The 21,924-nt window shown below is 34.5% G+C and overlaps 1 protein-coding gene across 1 annotated transcript in view; it reads left to right on the top strand.

Moving 5' to 3' along the window:
• Window positions 1–11,416, top strand: part of LOC138697993 (protein TAPT1 homolog) — a 33,647-nt gene extending 22,231 nt beyond the window's left edge. The window contains exon 9 of the mRNA XM_069823634.1: window positions 1,324–11,416. Within this exon, the coding sequence (XP_069679735.1) occupies window positions 1,324–2,109 (786 nt within the window). The 3' untranslated portion in view covers window positions 2,110–11,416. The remainder of the gene's footprint in view (window positions 1–1,323) is intronic.
• Window positions 11,417–21,924: the final 10,508 nt, after the last annotated feature.

Raw genomic sequence — 21,924 nt, 5'->3', positions numbered from 1 at the left:
AATTTTATAATGTTCCTCAATTCTTGTTTATTATCTTTATATTTTTTTCTTTGTTTATCATCATCGTCATCACAGCCACCGCCACAGCCACCACCACCACCACCACCACCTCCTCCTCCTCCTCCTCCTCCTCCTCCTCCTCCTCCTCCTCCTCCCCCCTTCCCCCTCCCCCTCCCCCTCTCCCTCCTCCTACTTTTATAAATTAATAATATAACCTTTACAGTAAAAATAAACTATAATTGAAAAAATGTAATCAACAACATATACAAAAACAATTAATTAATTTTAACATAAAAATAAAATGAAAAAAAAAAAAACAATTTATATAATATTTCAGATTATATCGAATTGCATCCTCCTCCTCCTCCTCCTCCTCCTCCTCCTCCTCCTCGTACATCATCATCTGCTTCTGTGCATTTTCTTCGTATCCTTGTCATTTTCTTCCATTTACCTTTCAATCACGAAATTAGATCATAAATGGTCTGGTTTGCTTCAAGTTGTCTTTAATCCTTTGCAGCACAAATTAATTTTTTATATTTTTGATATCATGGATCATAACAAAGCTTCGATCAATTTTTTTCAACATTTTAACTCTGCACACAATATCAAAACAGAAGTGACACCTCTCTGTATACTCAAGAGGTGGTTCCTTGATGGAATATCCGTGCCATAAAATTTAGAAAGAAAGAAAATGGTGGTTCTTCTGTACAGCCACTATGCTGCAAAGGGTTATACCGTATATACTCGAATAATCCCTCCCCCCCACCACTTTTATTACAAAGAAAAATTGTTACATGATGTATTTACTATATTGTTCATGTTGCAACACAATCCAGCACCTGCAATAAAAGAAAAATAATTCTAATTTTACGTCTTGCATGAGTAAGAACAGCAAAATATTGATAAAAAATAACTTACCTCATTCATAATCACTTTTGTCGTCGCTGGCAAAAGAGCTGTTGGTGTTGAAATCATCATCATCGTCATCTTGCCACAGCATATCGTCTTCTGTTCCATCCAATGAATTGATAATCCCACACTTCTTAAAGCTCAGTCGAGTCCCAGGCACTCTTGATCCATCTGCAGATTTGCGCAACACACGCTATTACTTCAAGGTCAGGGTACCAACCTTACTGCAAATAATACCCACACCCCAATTTTCAGCTGTCAATTTTTGCAAAAAAATATATGGGGATTATTTGAGTATATACGGTAATCAAAGATCTCAAGTAATGTAGGCAGATAAAATTCTAGATATTGGCCTACAAATTCCTTGAAAATTAAATTGTTAGGTGGACTCGATTACCTTCACTTGTTTTGCAGGCATTCTCTGATCACTCAGATCTGGTGGCACGTCGCATGGGCTTCATCCCACTCCCTCTAGGTGTTGTGATGGTACGTGTGTTGTGCCATGCCTTACATTTGGATGGACCAGCAGCTGTAGTGCTTCTCATAATATCCTACCTCTGTCTGGCCTCTTTCCGCATCCTCAATAGTGTTGTAATTCTTGGAAAGGCGTGTGATCTTATCTCACAACATCAGCAAGAAAAGGCCGCAGCTGCAGCCAGTCCTGCCTGGAGTCGTGCCACAAGTCCTGTGAATGGTCGGCCTCACCATCCCGCATCATCAGTGGTGCGTGACCTCAGCAAGGACATGCGGGATCAGACCACTAGCCCCACTCGAGTGTTGAGTTCATCCATTGTCGGACCTCCCCTCCAGCGCTCAATCACAGTGGATCTGGTACCTTTGTCTGATGGGAATGAGAGATCGGAAAAGGACAAACCTCCCGAGTGTGCTCTTGGTCCTGCTGCCATATTCTCCAACAGTGCAGTGAGCATCAATAATGTATGCCTCAATGAGGAGCTTTTAAAAGCAGAGGAGGAGGCAGAAACAGAGAAGGAATTGTCTGGAAAGACAGATATGGACGACTGTCTAACAAGAAGTGTGCCCAATATTCATGCTAATGTCGACAGTGAAACCAAAGAATCGTTTTCTCAAGAGATCTCATCCTCTTTTGCAAATGAAGATTTTGCAAAGAAAAGGGCAGAATCTGAACCCTCAATCCCACATCTAGTCGAGTCAGAACGGACTGAACTGCCACCACCCTGATAGTGAATCTGTGCCTTCAACTGTTATTTTATTTTACGTTGTAATGAATGTGAATTCACAAAAAAGAGGCCTGTTCTTCCATAGGAACCAAAGTCATGGGATTTACTAACCATTTCTGTTGACATTTTGTATCACATTTAAGCTTTACATTTTTGTGTCTTAGTAATTAAGAGGCTTGATTACAGTTCCCGGTTTTATTTCATCATTTCATGCTCTTTGTTGGTTAGTAGAGTATGTGAACAAACTGGCGCAGTAAGAAGGTCTTTATTTTGTACAGTGCTTTGAATGGGAATTTTAATCTGAAATTTGTATCATCCATCTCGATTAGAAGTTTGCACAAACGGGTGTAATATTAAATATCCATTTGAGCTCTCTAAAGAATACATAGGTGCTAACTCCGCTGTGTTTACATATAGAATTAAACCTATTAGCGTGCACCTTCTCTGCATTCGAATAGGTAATGATTTTAAGATGCAATCTCTCGTAGATACACAAAGATTAAATATTTTTGAATGAATTGCTTCGTAGAAAGCTTCACTTATGTAAAATAAATCAGTGTCTTCTTGGCATTCTTTATTTGCAGTCAATGGAAAACTCATCTGCATAGGAAAGAATATGATCTCTAAGTAATTTATTATCCTTATTTGCCCTGTAAATAATGTTCAATCCAAGCAGTAAACCCGCACAAGAGCATGAATATATGGAACGAGAATAATATTGACATCACCTTTAGTTTTCTATTCATACTGCTAATGAATTAGAATAAAGCTTGAGATTACAAGATAATATTGTGTAAATTAAATCTCCTGGTAATTTTGGAATTTGAAATTACATCTAAAGCAAATATTTTGTTACAAATGCAGTATTCATAAATAAAAATACTGTTACTAAGTTTATTATAGCGTTTGCTTTTAAAAGTGCAGTAGGGTTAAATATTTTTTTATTTACAGTTGAAGCTAAGCAGACATATTAACGTGCAGATTATTTTAGAGAAGAATAGGTATGGACGAAATTCTATGATTCAGTGAATTTGAGTACAAATTTTGTATTAGGGAAGATAAAGCTTGAATTGACTTCATGAGTTTGGACCTTGGAGCTGTCCTTTTTATTTTTTTTATTATACTATTACGTGGTAGGGTTAGTTCAGGATTTGTCACATCTGTGCATAATCATAGTCAAATATACCATTGATATTTTTTAGATTTGTGGGTTTTAATTGTCAACATGTCACTTTCTCCTCCACTCGCGCTCATACCCTTTAACGTAACACTTCGATTATGAATAACAGAGAAAGTAAAAAGTAATACAATGTCTTAAAACTTAGGTTCTGTTCTTATGTTTTATATATTAGAAATGTTAACTTAAATTTAGCCCTTTAATTTTATCGTTACTTCTCATAGAAGTTTGCATGTTTAAAGTGAAAAGTAATGCATTGTAAAGGTTTATGTAATAATGACATTTCAGGAAGTCTGGGGTATTTCTGAGAAAATATGTACATTACTGTAAATGCCGATGCCTCATATTGACATTAGAGATAATTCTAAGTGTGAGTAAGAGTAAGTTAAGAGATTTAATGAAATTCTGCTTCTGGGAATGAAATATTATTTAATTGTATAGAATTTCTACAAAAATAACATTTATTTATAATTATGTTAAAAGTGCAATACTGACAGGAGAATTCCCCCTAACTATTCTTCTTCTGTGAGACAGTAGGCCTAAGTAGAAATTATCGTAAAGTTCTTTCCTATTACATTTTTATAATATTGAGATAACAGTAAAGTAAGTTTACAAAAAATACAATGAAGTATTTTTATAATAGTATTTGGAAAAGAAGTATTGCGCTTAATTTTGTATAAAAATAAAATATACAAGTTTTGTACGTAATTTCAGCTGTGTGTAAAATTTCCATGTCACCAATATTGTGAACATAAAATATTCAATTTCTATAAAAGTTTCAGATTTTTATTTAGCTAAGATTTTGGGCTTTATTATCCATTTATAAATATGACATTCTCTTACTCTGAAATGAAATTGTGTCCTATATATCGAAAGTTTCGTATACTGGCTTTTATCTATAATTACAATTAATTTCCTTAATAAATGTAACTGAATATATCATATTAAACTTAAAATTACAATATATTTACTGTAATCAAGCCTCGTATTTTATGACTGAAATAATGAATAAGATAACTTCATAGTTTTACAGTGTGACTGATTTACCTTCATCAGTATTGAAGGAGATACATGCAGCTGTGTTCTGTGATTCTTTTTTAATTATAACATTTACGAAGTCAAGATCATAATGGAGAGAGAGATATATATGTATATTGTTGGTCAAGTTACACATTAGATTGTGCTAACTTCATTGTAAATTTTGTAAATATTTGAGTGTGTTCAATTTGTTTTATGTTAGTGCAGCATTTCAATATGCTGTTTTAGGCTTGTTTCTTATATGTACGAAGTAATCTTAATTTAAGTTCCGATAACTTTTTAGTTGAGTCTTCTTTATTTATTTATTTCTGTAATAACATACTTTCAGAATAATAAACTGAAAACAATGTATTTCTGAGCAATTAAAAGAGCAACTTTGATTATTACTGTTAACAAAAGTTAAGTTTGATTTGAACAACAATTTTTATTTAAAATGCTCAAGTTTACATTCAGCGAGGTTTTATGTAGGCTTACTCCTTTTTAAAATTATACAAATATTTCATTAAGTAAATTCACGCTAATGTTAGAATTGTCATTTCTTAGTAAAAATGTTGACTTTAAAATACTTCAGAATTACTAATGTACTTTCCTTTATTTCTCTTTTGTATCTATTTTGGTTTTTAAACAGACATTTCAATTCATTGCTATAAATAGTTTGAAGGTATAACAAAAGAAGTTTGTTTTTCTGATTGCATTATATCCTTATTGGTGAGTCATTCTGATTTTGTGGAACATAAATTTAACTCTTAAGAGCATTAATTTAGTAATTGGTTATTACATGTTATATTTTGAATGATGCAAAGCATAACTGTTTTAAAATGAGTGTTAGTACTGAAGAAGTATCTGATGTGGACATGATTTTGAGTTTATGTGTATGTGACATCCCTAGGTTTTTGGACTAGGTCTAAAAATATTTTTCATTGCATCTGCTACTAATTTTGATACTCATGCGCGCATTACATTTATTATACTATTCACCATTTTATGGGTGGTAATGTTGAAAAATATTCAAGTTACACAGAGAGCGAAAATGTCCTACAAAAACCTTATGCAACTGCACAACAAATTTCTCATTGCACTTAGCAGGATTTGTACTATGGTTTCCAGCATGGTTAGTAAAGTGTCACATTGTACATATTATTTACTATAACATGGTGCTAGAATCCAGGGTTTTCACATCACAAGATTAGACATGCCACATGTTGAATTTATAAGACATATAGGAAACAAGCCTGTACTAGATTCTTTTAGATTTATTATTATTTTTGTAGCCCATTTGTAATAAATTCAATGGTGCTGCTTTTTTTTTTTTTTTGGGTGAGGGAAGTAACAGGGTAAAGTGGAGAATTTTTATGCTCTCTTTGTACTGTCTTGAAATGGAATACACAGTATTTCTTTTCATCTGTTAAATATTTGGGACACAGAGATGGTCGCAGATTATGGAATCTGTTATCTTCAACTTGAATTTGTAATATTCTGTTACATTATGAACAACAAACAAAACATGTAAAACAATAGAAAGGAAGCATTGGATGGATATCAATAGTTATGGAATAAGACTTCAAATAATATTGTTAATTAAATTTGAGATATGCTTGGGTTGAATTTCGAATTTTACGTAATGTAAACTTGTAAAAGTTTGTCTTCAAATATGATACTGCACAAATGTTGTGTTTTAAAAACTTAAACTTCATTATTTTCAGGTTTCTTTCTTCTCTTTATATCCTATTTACATTTTTTTTCCCCGTTTGAATTAGACTGTTAAATATGTTTTTTTTACATAATGTTAGATATACCTTAACTAATTCTCATATTTTTTGGTGTTCTTGATGATGTAGTTGCTTCTATTCATTTTCTCTGATACTTATGTAGCGAAAAATGTTGACTACATTTTATGTCACATCTTGAAGTAAAATAAAATAAAATTTTTTCATGCATTGAGTAGCACATTATATCTGCTCCAATATTTGAATCACGAATTTTGTGATTTTAAGTTTTCATACTTGACTTATTCATTACTATAATGATATTTAAAATTTATTTTGAGTTACATAGTTGAAATTCATGATATGTACTGTATTCCACACCTTTCTTTGTACATTACATATACTTGAAGTTGTAAACTTATCATAGAAATCTCTCTTAAGTTATAACTACTAATCAGAGATTATTTCCTAAAACTGCTTACATAAGAGTGAAGTCTATGCAAACTGCTAGAATGAAACAAGAATGAATAGACGGTCTTCAGTTGTATTAGTTTAATAGTAATGTGGCTTTTTCTTGACTTTTTCACGAATGAAGAAGCTGTTTTACTGACAGGACACTCTGCCCCCAATTCCATTTCTTGCCTGAAGCTCATTTACCACATTGTGCTACTCTTCTTTACCATCAATATACGATTATATTTTACTAGTAACAGGTTTAAGTGTGAATAGTTCAGGAAGATCAAAATGTTTCATACATATTGCATGAATCTGCCCTGAATCCAATGGCCACATGACACTGTGCCCGCATAGACCCTTTTGTCTAATAGCACATTATTGTTTTTTATGTTTAATTGTTGTGCAAGTTAATTTTTTTTTTGTTATGTTTTTAAAAGAAATTGTACTTGCAGTTACGTAATTCATTATTATTATTGACATTGAGAATTGTGACGTTTATGTCGACTATGGGTTTGGCACTATGGTTGTTTGATAATATTGGTCTGTTGTTCAATTTGTCTTATTATTTTTATACTACTTTTCTGTATTATAGGTGTGTGATTTATAATAAGAGGAATTCCTTCAGGATATCTTTTAACTTAATTTTAATGCACATATCATTTGTTAAAATCGTTCAGAATATTGATTTAAGCTGTTATATAAAAATACAGTAAACCCTTGATTTAATGTACACTGTTGGGAGTGAAGGCTGTCTGTTAAATTGCTAATTTTTAGAAACTGTAATATTTTTAAATATAACACTATAATTTTAACATATTAATGTTACATATTAAATGTATGTACCATTGTTCTGGTGCTGACATAATAATAGATCACCATGTCATACAGGACTAACGTCCATTTTTATCTCACTAGAGTTGATGGAAATTCGGAAGGTGGTAGTCTGCTAGGTTTGCGTCGAGAGAGACAGATAGAGCAAGGCAGCGTACAACATTGCCTCATCGTACTTCACGTGCATGTGCAATACAAATAGCCCAGGAGAGGATTTAAATTATCAAAAGACAGTAATGACCTTAGCTGTTGATTACTGTAAGCATGACACCAAACAAACCCTCTTTCCTTCACAATTTTATAACAATATTCTTTGCACGGTTTACAAATCCACACCACATGCTTCTGCAGTTGTTTCTTGCGTGTTGGCAATGTTGCAGCCAGCATCAAGATGGCCGGCAACGTTCTGCATGTGAACGTTTTTAAAATAATTATACACTTTAAACACTATTTTCCGCGCCTACCTGTGCAATACTTGTCTTTTTACAGTCTCTTCTTCCAGTTATTTATCTTATACACACACAGTAAATGTCAGTTTTACTTATTCAATGTATTGAAACACTCACATATGAACAAACGAACTCGGGAAGTACTTGTTATAGATTGATTCCAATTGGTTCTACTGTACAAGCTTGTGACATCACATACCAGAAATGCTACGGTACATATAGCAGCTGACCATTTTCCAAAATGCCGTCTAGTCTACATACAGCGTGATTCATCTGTTGACCAATCAGAATGATGATTGCAGGACACAAATTGCATCACTGCATCACACAGGACTGTATTTTATTTCACTACATAAAGCGTGCTGGTGACCACAATAATAATAATAATAAAATTATTTAAAAAAATATAATAATAAAAATGTTAGCAAAAAATTGTCCGTTAAATCTGAGATCTGTTGAATTGAGGGTTTACTGCTAGTATTTCTTGCACCTTGTGACTGTACAGAATATAACTTGAACATATTTTTTTTATAATCATTCATAGTCTCCACCACCACCATCATCGTCATCGTCATCACCACCATCACCACCACAATCTTGTTGTTTTCTTTCCTTCCACATCAGGTATAATTATCTGTTACAGCCTAGTCACTTGTATTTGCTTAGGCATTATAACTAATTTAGAATGGTCCAGGAAAGCTCATAAGGCTTTGTGGTCATTTGAGATTGTGGGCTTGCCACTGCCTCTGAACTAGCATATGGAATTGTCCTCAGCATTCTGTTGGTCACTGTGCTAGCTGTGGAATTTGAGATTTGCAGATTTAAACCCAGCCCAGGGTGATAGAATTTACAGGGCGATCAAATCTTTGAAATGGTTTTCTCCAGGAGGGAAGGAAAGCTGGGAGATCCGTGTTGCGGATTTACAGAACTGTGTCCTTGATGAGGGCTAAAGGTAAAATTTGTCAGCCATTTTTCATCCAATTGAATATTGATGCCCAGTAATTTGGTAGTTGTAAACATCTTAAATAAAATACCAACACTGCTGCCAGCATTGAAAAATATAATTTACTCTATTTCGATGTTGCAATTATACAGGCAGTGGTTCAATCTTCAGAGCTTTGTCTGTAAAATCTGGTTTTATTATGGATAGCAGTTGAGATTGAGACTTGAGTAGGAAAGTTAATGGAATGCACTTCACTACTCTGTACAATCCTAAATTTTTGTATGATACAGGCCTATATACGTTAATATTTGTGAAAATGTTGTATAATGGAACAATTGACAGGCAACGATAAGAAAATCCAGAGAACTTTTAATAATAATAGTAATTAACAGGGAAAATTTTACAAAAAAAAATTAAGTTAACATATTCTAAATTTTATGATAGAAATTCATCAATAGAGAGTGGAATTTTAGGCCCTAAAAAGTGGCATTTTAGGCGCCTAAAATAGGCTCTTAAACTGCTTTATTTAGGCTCTATAAAATAAAATTTTTTTTTTTTTTTTTTTTTTTTTTTTTTTTTTTTTTTTTTGGAAGAACGTCACTAATACAAGATTCAACATTTATTTAATGCAAAATTCTGGGATTAAAAGAAACCTCCACACATTTAACATTTTACAAGGATATACATGCATAGGCCTACACAAAATTAAGATATTCTGTCTTTAAGTTAGTGTTTTTCATTCACCAATCACATTTCTTTAGTTTGCTTCATCAGCACCTATTGTGGCTATTGTGTCACTGACTGCTGTACTTACAAATGGTGAGAAAAAAGGAATGGGTTGTTTCTGTCTTGGAATGTAAGAGAATGCTTATTCGAGTACAACCCAGCGAGTTTGTATTAAATTGCTGACAGACAAAGGAAGCTATAATAATAATAATAATAATAATAATAATAATAATAATAATAATAATAATAATAATAATAATAATAATTTGTCCTGCAGCAGTTCTTTTACATGCCAATAAATCTACTGACATATGCCTATCGCTTTTAAGCACACTTAAATACCATTGACTTGGACTGGTATCAAACCCGCAACCTCGAGCACAGAAGGCCAATGCTATACCGACTACGCTACCCAGGCAAACTGAAAGTTGGAATTTTTAGATAGAAAGATTGTAAGAATGAGAAGGGGTGACCTGGAGGTACAGTACTTCTCTATTGTGTTGTTCACTGCTAGGAAGGAGTTGTTATCTATCTTGGAATGTAAATGGTACAGGATGTTAAGAAAAACAGTAAACAGTTACGAAAAAGATGCAAATTTTAAAACTTAAAAATAGGCACTACAAAACCCCTTTATTTATACCTATATTTCCATGAAAAATGTAAATATTAAATCTCAAGCCTGTATCTATCAATGAAAAAAATTGGTTTTTGCCTAAATTCCGCTCTCTGTTCATCAATACTGTTTACATCAGACTATTATGTTTATGGTAAAATTCTCATTGTAAAAACAGTCACAGAATTTGAACTTACGAATGAATTGAATATACTGTGAGTTCATTCAATCTTTTGCAAACCAGTCATGCAGCATTGTCCAACAAGCAGTATCTGGTAGTGACATAACTCAGTGTGTTACACTTCTTTCCTTTTCATTTTACCGTTGTAATGAAGTATCATAAAATGACTGTAAAAGAAGTGGTGATGTCCTATTTTAGAGTTGTCGATCATGTGGCCGGGATGCAGAGCAGATTTTGTGGCATGTGATAATGATAGTTATGTACGGTACATTACTCGCTATAAATTTTAAATCAGGAGAATGAGAAATATATTGTTAGTTTGGAAATAATACATTTTTTATTATGCGTTAGATGTTCAATGATTAATTTCATCTTCTGGTTATTGCTATGCTTCAAATGTTGTTTGTAGTTACGCAATGTTTAGAGGAAGCAGATTAGGCTACTTAGTTGTGCATAAATACAACAAAATGAAGACAATATTATCGACCTAGAACTGGCCGCAAAGTATTATTGTTACTAAAATAAAAAGCGCATCTTACCTTATGTAATAGGATACATTTTGTACAGATCTAGAAACAAAATATGTCACCTTTCAGTTTTATTTAATTGAGTTTTATGGATTATAGAAAATATTTTATGAATGTGGTGCTTAAAGTTTTCAGATGAAATTATTGTTGTCAAAAATTAAATTATTTGACATCTAAGTAAAGATATTTATGCGTCATATAAAATTTCGACTCTTATGAGTTGCATGTATTTGAGAATAAGGCATATTACTGTAAAAGAAAGTTGATTTAAGTGTCAGGCTGTGCATGTGTTTCTTAAATGTCATCTTAAATTGTGAACATTTGTAGTCTGTATTTTGTTCTGTAAGAGAAACGGCGGAAAGATGTGAAATTATAATACAAAAAAGGTGATGCATAGATGTAACAAATCAATAATCCAAACACAATTGTGAGGGCAACAGGATTGCATACTAAAACAAGGTGAGAGGATTGAGAGAAGAAAAGTATTTTTAGACATACGTAATATATCTGCCCCTCACTGAGTCTAATCTGAATTTTTTTTAATGTGTCATCTACTTTGCTCTCCGGTTTTCAGTTTTCGTAATTTGTTACTCATCAGTTTATAATTTTATGTACAGTTCTTGATGTTTTTGTTTGAAAATAAATTCCACTAAGTTAATTATTACGTTTATATGATTATTGTTAATTTCTTCTTTGTTTAAAATACATTTTTCAGAGGAATTTGCAATGTTTCATTGTGGGATCTGCAGCATTGTCAACTTCATTGAGGTAAGAATATGAAAAGTTTGTTTACGTGGACATTTCTGTCAGGGGATGGATACATATTAACATCGCTACCTTGTTTTTAACATAAGCTACTATGTAAAATGACATTATTTTGCATTATCTGGTCATAAGTAAATAAAGATTGATCTTTTCTTGTAGGTCTCCACATAATACTGTTTTTTAATGTTAATCAGACAGTGTGAAGTCTGTTTCCTTTTCCTTTCCAAGTCGACAGTCATTCTTATGTAATAAAGTACCTATATAAAATAACGGCTTTTAATAGAAAAAGGAGCATCTTCTGCGGACTTCTGGAAGAATAACTAAGAAAGAGACTAGTGAAGTGCTTTGTATGGAGTGTGGCATTGCATGGTGTAGAAACATGAACATTACGACGAAGTGAAGAGAAGCAAATAGAAGCATTTGAAATATGGATATGGAGAAGTATGGAACATGTGAAGTGGACAGACAGAATAAAAAATGAAGGTGTGTTGGAAAGAGTTGGTGAAGAAAGAATGATGTTGAAACTGATCAGAAAGAGAAAGAAGAATTGTCTGGGTCACTGGTTGAGAAGAAACTGCCTACTGAAGGATCACTGGAAGGAATGGTGAATGGTTTAAGAGTTCGAGGCAGAAGAAGACTTTAAAATATATGGATCATATATGGAAACAAAGAAGAAGGCAGAAAATAGGAAAGATTGGAGAAAGCTGGGTTTGCAGTGAAAGCAGACAGAACACTATGAATGAATGAAATAGCAGTTACTATATTGCTTGATGTATCATATTACTATGATATACTGAAGTACATATGATATTTCCGTGCAGTAATTCTTACCTGTAATATGATAAGTGTAAGTACCGGTAATCACTTTGTGATTGAAGATGGCGCCATGTTCTGTCTGACCCCGGCCACTTAGTCACTCGTAATGAGTGCACCTCTGTACACAGTGTTGGACATTGTGCCACTGTCACATATTCTGTGACACAGTACATGAGGGTAGGCCACCAAAGCGGAACAGAGAGGTAGAACTTAAACTGAGAAGTATTCAATCTGGCATCAAAATTTGAATCTGGTGTGGCGTAGAGGATAAAGTGTCAGCGCGTAGAGCTGAAAATCAGGGTTTGAATCCCGGTGCCAGAGAGAATTTTTCTCCGTTCTACCCATTCTTCACCAAAATAACAGTTTTTATACCATTAAGTACGAGAAAAATTCGTACCGGCACCGGGAATCGAACCCAGGACCTCTCAGCTGTGCGCGCTGAGTGCTCTCTAACCAACTAAGCTATGCCGGGACCCGATTCACGACGCCGGCCGAACTCCTCTCATAGTATCGTGTTACGGCCTTACTGCCTGCACTTGAGACGATACACGTCATATATGTACAGGAATTTTTCTCGTACTTAATGGTATAAAAACAAACTGACTAGTCATACTAGTCGAGCAAAATATAATGAGGTGGGCGAGACCTCATTCATATTTGATACATGTATGATGTTAACAGTTTAAAGAAACTGGTGTTGAATATGGCCATAAAGTCATGTAATATGCGCTCCTGTACATATATGACGTGTATCGTCTCAAGTGCAGGCAGTAAGGCCGTAACACGATACTACGAGAGGAGTTCGGCCGGCGTCATGAATCGGGTCCCGGCATAGCTTAGTTGGTTAGAGAGCACTCAGCGCGCACAGCTGAGAGGTCCTGGGTTCGATTCCCGGTGCCGGTACGAATTTTTCTCGTACTTAATGGTATAAAAACAAACTGACTAATCATACTAGTCGAGCAAAATATAATGAGGTGGGCGAGACCTCATTCATATTTGATACATATATGATGTTAACAGTTTAAAGAAACTGTTGTTGAATATGGCCATAAAGTCATGTAATATGCGCTCCTGTACTGTACATATATGACATGTATCGTCTCAAGTGCAGGCAGTAAGGCCGTAACACGATACTACGAGAGGAGTTCGGCCGGCGTCGTGAATCGGGTCCCGGCATAGCTTAGTTGGTTAGAGAGCACTCAGCGCACACAGCTGAGAGGTCCTGGGTTCGATTCCCGGTGCCGGTACGAATTTTTCTCGTACTTAATGGTATAAAAACAAATTGACTAGTCATACTAGTCGAGCAAAATATAATGAGGTGGGCGAGACCTCATTCATATTTGATACAAAATAACAGTGTTGTGCTTTATTTCAATGTAAAAGTATTTGTTTATAAATGTATAAAGTCTTCGATTTTTCGTTATAACTTTTAGTTGTACAGGAGTCAATAATTATCCACGCCCTATTTCTAAAATGTATTGTAACAAAACTAGAGACCTTACAAGCACATCAGTACTTTTCAATGCACTTGCTCCAGCATTGCAAGTTTTTGTTTTCAGAATTAAACAAGTTTTTGGTTGGCCTCTCATCCATGTCTACTGTTTCTTTCAGCCTTTTATCCCTAGCAAATTGATCTTTTAAGACATCTTTGAGTGAACCAAGTAGATTATAATTTGAGTGAATGAAGGGTACTCCAATATCTCGAATTCTAGTTTCTGAAGCATTTCAACAGTATGAACGACAGTATGTGGATTGTTCAACATTAAAACACCTTTTGATAGACCTCAGCATTTGTTTTGAACTGTATGTTTGTCTTGGCATGTTATAACATTCATGTTCACAATTAAATCTCTTGATGTTTCATTATTAACCCTTGAGTCTCAGGATGCTATAAACACCACTTTTACTATGTAAGATGAATTCTGATATTTTTTTCTTTTCACTTCATTCGAGGTGTTTCCATATACTCTGCCATTGTGTCTCTGACTCGAAATGATCCAATGACATTTCTTTCCAAAAAGAAAGATCTACTTTTATTATTCAGAGACCGGAACTTTGGCAGAATGCCTTTTTAAATGTGTTAAACATTTTGAAAGTAAATCTGTACGAATTATACCTTTGTGATTGAAAAGTCACAGTTTTATGTTGCCCTTTTCTGCCTTTTTTTTAATATAAATGCCTAATTTACAAAATAAATGCTTTTTTTTGCCTTAATTTGACTATTTATCTATTATTTATTAATTTAATATTAAAAATTGCCTACATGTATATTTTATTTTATTTCTATAACCGTTACAATGAAAGTGACTTCACCGAATGTATATTATTGTCTTTCAGTCAGTTCATATTCTCTTTGCAACAATGAGTGCTGCCCTGCAAAAATGTATAACAGTAAGCATTTTAATTATTGCTTGTGTTTATTTGACAAGGCAACAATGAGTGGGTCCACACCTGTGGAGTAACGGTCAGCGCTTCTGGCCGCGAAACCAGGTGGCCTGGGTTCGAATCCTGGTTGGGGCAAGTTACCTGGTTGAGATTTTTTCCGGGGTTTTCCCTCAACCCAATACAAGCAAATGCTGGGTAACTTTCGGTGCTGGACCCCGGACTCATTTCACCAGTATTATCACCATCTCATTCAGATGCTAAATAACCTAGATGTTGATACAGCGTCGTAAAATAACCCACTAAAATAAAAATAAAAAAAAAATGAGTGGGGGGTCTAACGTTATTTTTAACGGCTATTTTTTCATCTTGAATCTTGCGTACAATACTTTAACACTTGATTGATAAAATGGCAAACTTACTAGTGTTAATTATATAAGCACGTGTGGCTTCATTATACACCGAAATAGCTGTAAGCCACATGTGCTTATATAATTAACACTAGTAAGTTTGCCATTTTATCAATCATTGGTTATTTTTCTTTTAGTTTTCATTGTGATGTTGTAGCTAGCTAAATATTTCATTTTTGCTTCCAACAGTAATTGAGGACCGTTTTTGCAAAACTTGCTAACTGCAAAATTTTCAAAATAGAGATTTTGGTGGATTCGTTGACATAAAGCAGGCCTCTACACGATGATAAAGTTATCTTAGTAAAATTGAATTATTTCTCTTCATTATAGTGTGTCAAAGTGTGATGGTTGCACCTATAATCTACTTGTCTGCATTCAGTTTCTTGTCTCTCCTGTAAAATTTAGTTTTTTCAGTTAGCATGTTTTGCAAAAACGGTCCTCAATTGCAACATTGGGTCGAAAATCTCAATTTGCATTCGACTTATGTAAAGCTTTTCTTTCTGCGAAATCCCTTTGTGGAAAGTGCAAAGTTGTGGGTCTAGTGCAAGGTTTTTGTAATGGCCTTTTATTGCGTATTTTAGCTATTTATAATGCCTTTTTGCCTGCCTGTTTTAATGATTCATAATGCCTAAACTTCCAATATCTGATTATTATAATAATCCAATAATCACTAATAGGTGTCCAGATGATTTTGTTTATGCTCTTAAGTGAGCTGTTTTGGTGTACATCTTGAATAGACTTTATGAAACCGAAGCTTGTTATAAACATTTTATATGAAAAAATAAAGACTAATTAGCACACCATGTATAATCATTCATCAGTTTGTCGGAGTCATGGCACAGACTAGCTAAATGTTATTGTTAGTAGTGGTTATGGAGTGGCATTCAACTCCTTTCTGAAATCTGTCCCCATATTGCTGAAAACCTTCAATGAATTTTGGCTCCTGGTACACCATCAGACCCAAAAAAAGACTAGTAAAATGAGCTGGAGTATATGGATTGGGACTACATATTTTGTCAGGGAAGTATTGGGCTGACTTGGCATAAGAAATGTTTGAATTTGTTTATTGACCGAGTGTATGCTTACAGATTAAAGATCGATATATGGTTTACAGCAGGCATGTTCAGCACAGACAGCCTTTGAATGAGATGAGATGTAACAGTGATGTAGAATACCAGCATCTTTTAAATGTGTGCCTCCATGTGATTCTAAGATTTTATGTCAACTGTTTTACCTCGCTTGAAGGCTAGAATTGCCTGTGCTGAACATGCAGGGTATGATTACAGACCGAGGGTGAATAAGGACAAGCTAAGAGCTTTTCAATTTGGGAGAAAAACACTTCTACATTGATACAGTGTTTTAGAAGTAGATAATTTTGGATTATCGTAGTCAATCATGGGTAGTTTTGGTGATTGTGGTAGTTGTGATTGTTGAGATTGTTTATTATCAACATTGGAGTGCAGTTGTTTGGTTATATTAATGCTTCGTTGATGCTTTGGTCGATGTTCTACAGCCATAAAGTCCACAGAACTCACATGTGACACCATTCTCTTGCACTCTCTCTGCTGTCTCTTGTACTTGTTTGATACGTCTTGCACTTTTCTCCTGTAGTGCTCGTCTACACTTTTGAGTTCTCTCAATGTTGGAATTTCAAAGCAATCTGAAGTTAAAAAATTTTCACGACTACTTTTTGAAAGTTGTGGATCCAATTTACCCTGGATAATTTTTTTATTCGCATTTATGTAGTCTATTTCGTCATACTCGTTACCACATTGGTTGACATCGCATAGGAGTTATACGCATAGAATGGCCGCCAGAATGCAGTTTTCGAGGCATGTTTTGCCTCACCCATCTCGGCAGCCTTGAAGGTTTGGCCAGTTTCGTAGGGATGTTTATGATAGATAAGGGACTTCTTTGTCTACACGATGGTATTCTCGTTTTGCTTTGTTTATTTGTTCAGAAGTTATAAGTAATTCATTTATAACACTTTTTTTTGCGACATCATAATTGAGCCGTTAGCGACCTCACAAATACAAAGACACAGGTCAATAACAGATTACTGCTTGTTGCTTTCTTTGGTGCAAGTGGTGAACAGCAGAGTGGGGATGTTTCTTCTACAAAAATAATTAAAATGATTGATCCGGGTAGAAACTTTGACAACTATGACCACAGACACACCACCTCTCCACATGTAAGTGGAGAAAATATTTAAAATGTGCGTATAATTATTTAGCTATCCATGCAATTTTTCGTTATAATGTTTGTATTAGGAAACAAACTATAAGCAAAGCTCTATAGTCGTTAAATGTTTGTTTCCTCTCCCTTCTCTCAACAGATTAAGAATGTCAGTTTTTGTTTTCAAATATAATTATTACTTTTGGGGGGGGGGGGTGGAGGAGAACTTCTCCGTTAAATTTTTGTAGAAAACATAATTGCTTAGTTTACACTCCAATCGAATGGAGGAAACAGATTTACGGAATAAATTTATCTCTCTTTTTTTATTCTGTACTGGTACCGTAACTCTTGAATTAAATAGGGGGGGGGGGAGGGGGAGTCGAGAATTATAAAACTTTATTTAAATTATAAGGAGGCTCTGCCATTTTCATCTGTCATAGTGATCCTGTCCCTGAATTTCAAAATATGGTGATTATCGGATTGTATCTTATATAGTGATAATAATTGGTTGCAATAAAACTTCTTGTTTCACGTCTTTTATGTCTTAAATATGTCCATGACGCGAACTTTGAGTTTATATCAGGAACCAGATTTACGGAGAGTTTTAATTATTAGTAATGATTGATCTCTGAAATCTGTCCAGGCTTCACTCTAGCTTTATACAAAATACAGCATTGTACTGATTTTCAGAAACACAACCACAAAATATGAAATAGTCAATATAAATGTACGGAAGGAGGACGTCATTTGTCAACATGTCCGTTAAGCGAGGCAAGTGAGCCGAACATGTTCATATATGAGAGGATCAGAAGCAAAGGGGTACAAGTGACATTTCTAAAAACATGAGTTAAGTGCATCCAGGGCAAGCTAAAACTTTTAACATTTTAGTGGCAAAGGGATAGGCCTGCATCTTTTAACCACATCACACACTAAAGTTGAAATAAAAAATTTCACGGAATTTATGAAATCTTAAGTACTTTGAACTATATTTTCTCACAAATAACTTAAGTGCACTTATATCCCTTTGCTTGACCGTCTCATATGTAATCTGCGGTTTGTTGTAATGTAACTATAGATGGCACCTCAGGCTAATGTTAATTTTAATGTTAGAGCTCGGAATATGTTGCTAATAAATTTGTGAAGTGGGTGTAGCGTGTTTTGGTTCTGCAGGGAGTTTGATAGTCATCTGATAGGTATGGCTATGCTATTTATGTTGTAATACTTTCATAAGAAGAATCCAGGTAGGGACAATTGTGAATTTGTATCGTTACAAAGTAACTGCAATTCTGTTGTAGCCTCTTGAAAGCAACTTTGAACAAGATTATTACATGCTTGTAAAGTAGTCAGCTGCCAATTTAAATATCTGTATTTTCTCAAACGAAGTAAGAAAGATGTTGTATTGTGACACTGTAAAAATTCTATTCAGATTTTCGCGGAATATACGTTTTCAGTACCGGTATCTCTGATAATCGAAAAAGTGGTTTTGGATATTTCTGTCTGTCCTACATATTTTATTCTGAAGTATAGGATTGGTTTTTTTTATTCACTGTAAACCAATTTGTCCTGAGATTACGCACATGAGATATCATTAAAGTAATTTACTTTAGCTTATGGCGCGTTTTCTATAAACTTATTTGAACCTACTTGATTTGACTTAGGGAACTCGTACCAACTACTAAAATTGAGCGGAAACCAATAATAAATAAATCTAACCTTGTCACAGTCCTCTGTCTCCTATCATTCAGCTATCCTCTCATCTAACTCACTCTAACCTTGTCACGTAGGTACCTCGGCTTGATGTCACTTTGCTAACCCCTCATTTAACCCATCTAACCTTGTCACTCTCCTCGGCCACACGTCAGTTAGCTATCCCTCATCTAACCTACCCTAACCTAACATTTAACACGTAATATTTACGGAAATATATAGTGCAACACTATTATCCCCACGATCAGACACTGCGACTAGTATGTGCCAGAACGGTAAACACACGAATTTCAGTCGTCCCCGTTAACTATACCGCACACTGAGGTGTAATGGTACCCAAAATTATGTAGGTATCATAAAGTCGTAAATACAGTACTAACGAGATAAAATTATTGCTCTCCGCTCAATTCTAGTAGTTTATACGCATTTCCCAAATCAAGCCATGGGGTTTTAGATACATTTAGTCAAGAAAACGCGCCGTCAGCTAAGGTATATAATTACCATAATTAATAATAATAGTTTTTATCAAATGATATGTACAACTTTCAGCCATTCTTTTGTTATGGAGGCCTGGCTCGGGACCTCTCAGAGTGAGAGTGATTATGGAGTGTTGATCGAATGATGATGAGAATGGTGAGGGGAAACGGGAGGACCCCAAGAAAAATCCCTCTCTTCCCCTTTGTCCACCACAAATTCCTTCATGACCTAGAACGCGAGCAAGCAAGCCAGCCGTGTGCAAGAGTCAACAGATATTGGAGGAGTAGGAAACACTTAGTTTTATACTTGAAAATATGGAATGCCATTGAAAATTGACCCTGGTCTTCGATTAGGCCTACTCTTTCTTTCTTTCTTTCTTTCTTTCTTTCTTTCTTTCTTTCTTTCTTTCTTTCTTTCTTTCTCTTTTTTTCTTTCTATCTTTCTGGGAGCTGACTGTTTGCTTGTCGGTAAATGATTTATGTCCAGTTGTCGACAAACACCTATTTATTACATGCTATATGGCTTGATTTTTCTTATTCTTTTTATTTTTGTTCAACGGTACATTCATTGCGTGCATGAATTTGTGTATTATTCTCTTTGGTTTAACCTGAAATGACGTTAAAAGCTATAATTACTGTGTAAAACCGTGGTGTGTTATCGAAGTTTTGAAGTGTCCGAGTCGAGAACCGCTGACCTGGAGACGAGTGCAAATAAATAATTTCAATTAGTGTATATGCTGAAATGCAGAAATAGGGAACAGCAGAGACACTGATTTCCTAGAGATTCTAACGTTCGATCATTCGTCACACAAACATCCGAACGCCCACGCAGGCCCGTGTATAAAATATAAGGCTTCGGAACTGTCGAGTGCGACATTGATAGGCTCTTGTTCGAGTCTCGTAGTTATTTCATCAAACATAAAGTCCATCCGGAAGAATAAAAGGAGGGATTAAAAAAGTCACGTATAATTAATTGCTACATTTTGTTACATTTATTATTATTATTATTATTATTATTATTATTATTATTATTATTATTATTATTATTATTATTATTATTATATTTTTATTTTTATGCTAGGCCTTAGTGACTTGTTACGCTCTCTAGCGAGTTGTCCCAATTAATGAAAGTGCATTAAAACTTCGTTTTCAGCAACAAAACATGTATGCTACATTTTTAAAGGACATAGGGGTAATCAGGCTTAGTATTCCAGCTACCTAAAGACTGAAGTTAAAGACACATTGGGTATATAGTACGCCGAACACAAGTAATGTAATGGATAAGGATATAAACAAACAGGTCGTCGCTGCGTGTCCGTGGAGTACAGTCAACTCCCGACATTCTAAAGCTATACTAGTAAACACATTGCAGTGAATAATAACGTGCATTCGTAACTTACCGAACTTGAACATATGCAGATGTCACTTGAAATGATTTTATATTGTAAGAAATTATTTCAATAGCACATGACGTTATTGGTGCATGATGTAGTAAAAGATATTGTCTGATATTTGTTCGTGTTTCATTAGGATATTGCATGTTGTTCTTCACTGAAAACGCACTAATTTTATACGTACCTTTCTAGAAATTCCTTAAAATGAAGATTATTTAATTTATTAATTGGAATGTTGGCACTGAACATCATGGTAGACTACACAACTCCATGCTAAACGTCGAGTTAATATCTTCATAATTTTCAGATTTTGACGGTACTGGTTCTTTTGGAATACGTTCAAGATACTTTCTGTGCCTTTTGGTATTGCAGTGTTTTTGTCACTTTTACATTTACATTTATTTTACACAATTTATATGTAATGTTGTCTATATTGACAGTGAAAATATTAGTTCAAATATCCTAATTATGCACTACATACATTACACGACTGAGCGTCTTACCAAGGCATTTTACCTCTGCAATGAAGCTTCAATCAGCCACAAAGATGTAGTTATTTAAATAATACGACTAGTAAGAGCAGTGATCGATAAGACTACTCACTATGACTGCGTCCAGATTTTGACTTTCTAGAGGAAGAGGGCAGAGGATGTTTAAATATTTTGTACACGAACGTACTTATACCTGTCCTGTGACGTCACATATACTTCGAATGAGGCAACTTCATTCCAGTTTATAGGTAGCTGGAATACGGAACCTAGACATAATACATAGGCCTACATAAAGCAGCGTAAAATATTGATATCATCTAGTGATATTAGTGATGATTAAAGCTGAGACATCTAGGACTGCAGGACGATATCAAGTTAACTGTATTGCGATGTTTGTCGAAGGTAAGTAGTGTGAAGGGATGGAGGAGTACTTGCGTACAGGCATGCGACTCTGGCAACAGAACACATTTACGTTGTGTAGTGTACAGACCCCCAGGGTTGTATTAGGATCTATCTTTCGTAACGTAGGGCTATAATATTTATAATGACACAA

Source organism: Periplaneta americana, chromosome 4, assembly GCF_040183065.1.
Source record: "Periplaneta americana isolate PAMFEO1 chromosome 4, P.americana_PAMFEO1_priV1, whole genome shotgun sequence".
NCBI classification, from domain to species: domain Eukaryota; kingdom Metazoa; phylum Arthropoda; class Insecta; order Blattodea; family Blattidae; genus Periplaneta; species Periplaneta americana.
The sequence above is the reverse complement of the archived record's forward strand: the minus strand, read 5'-3'. Positions and strand labels throughout refer to the sequence as shown.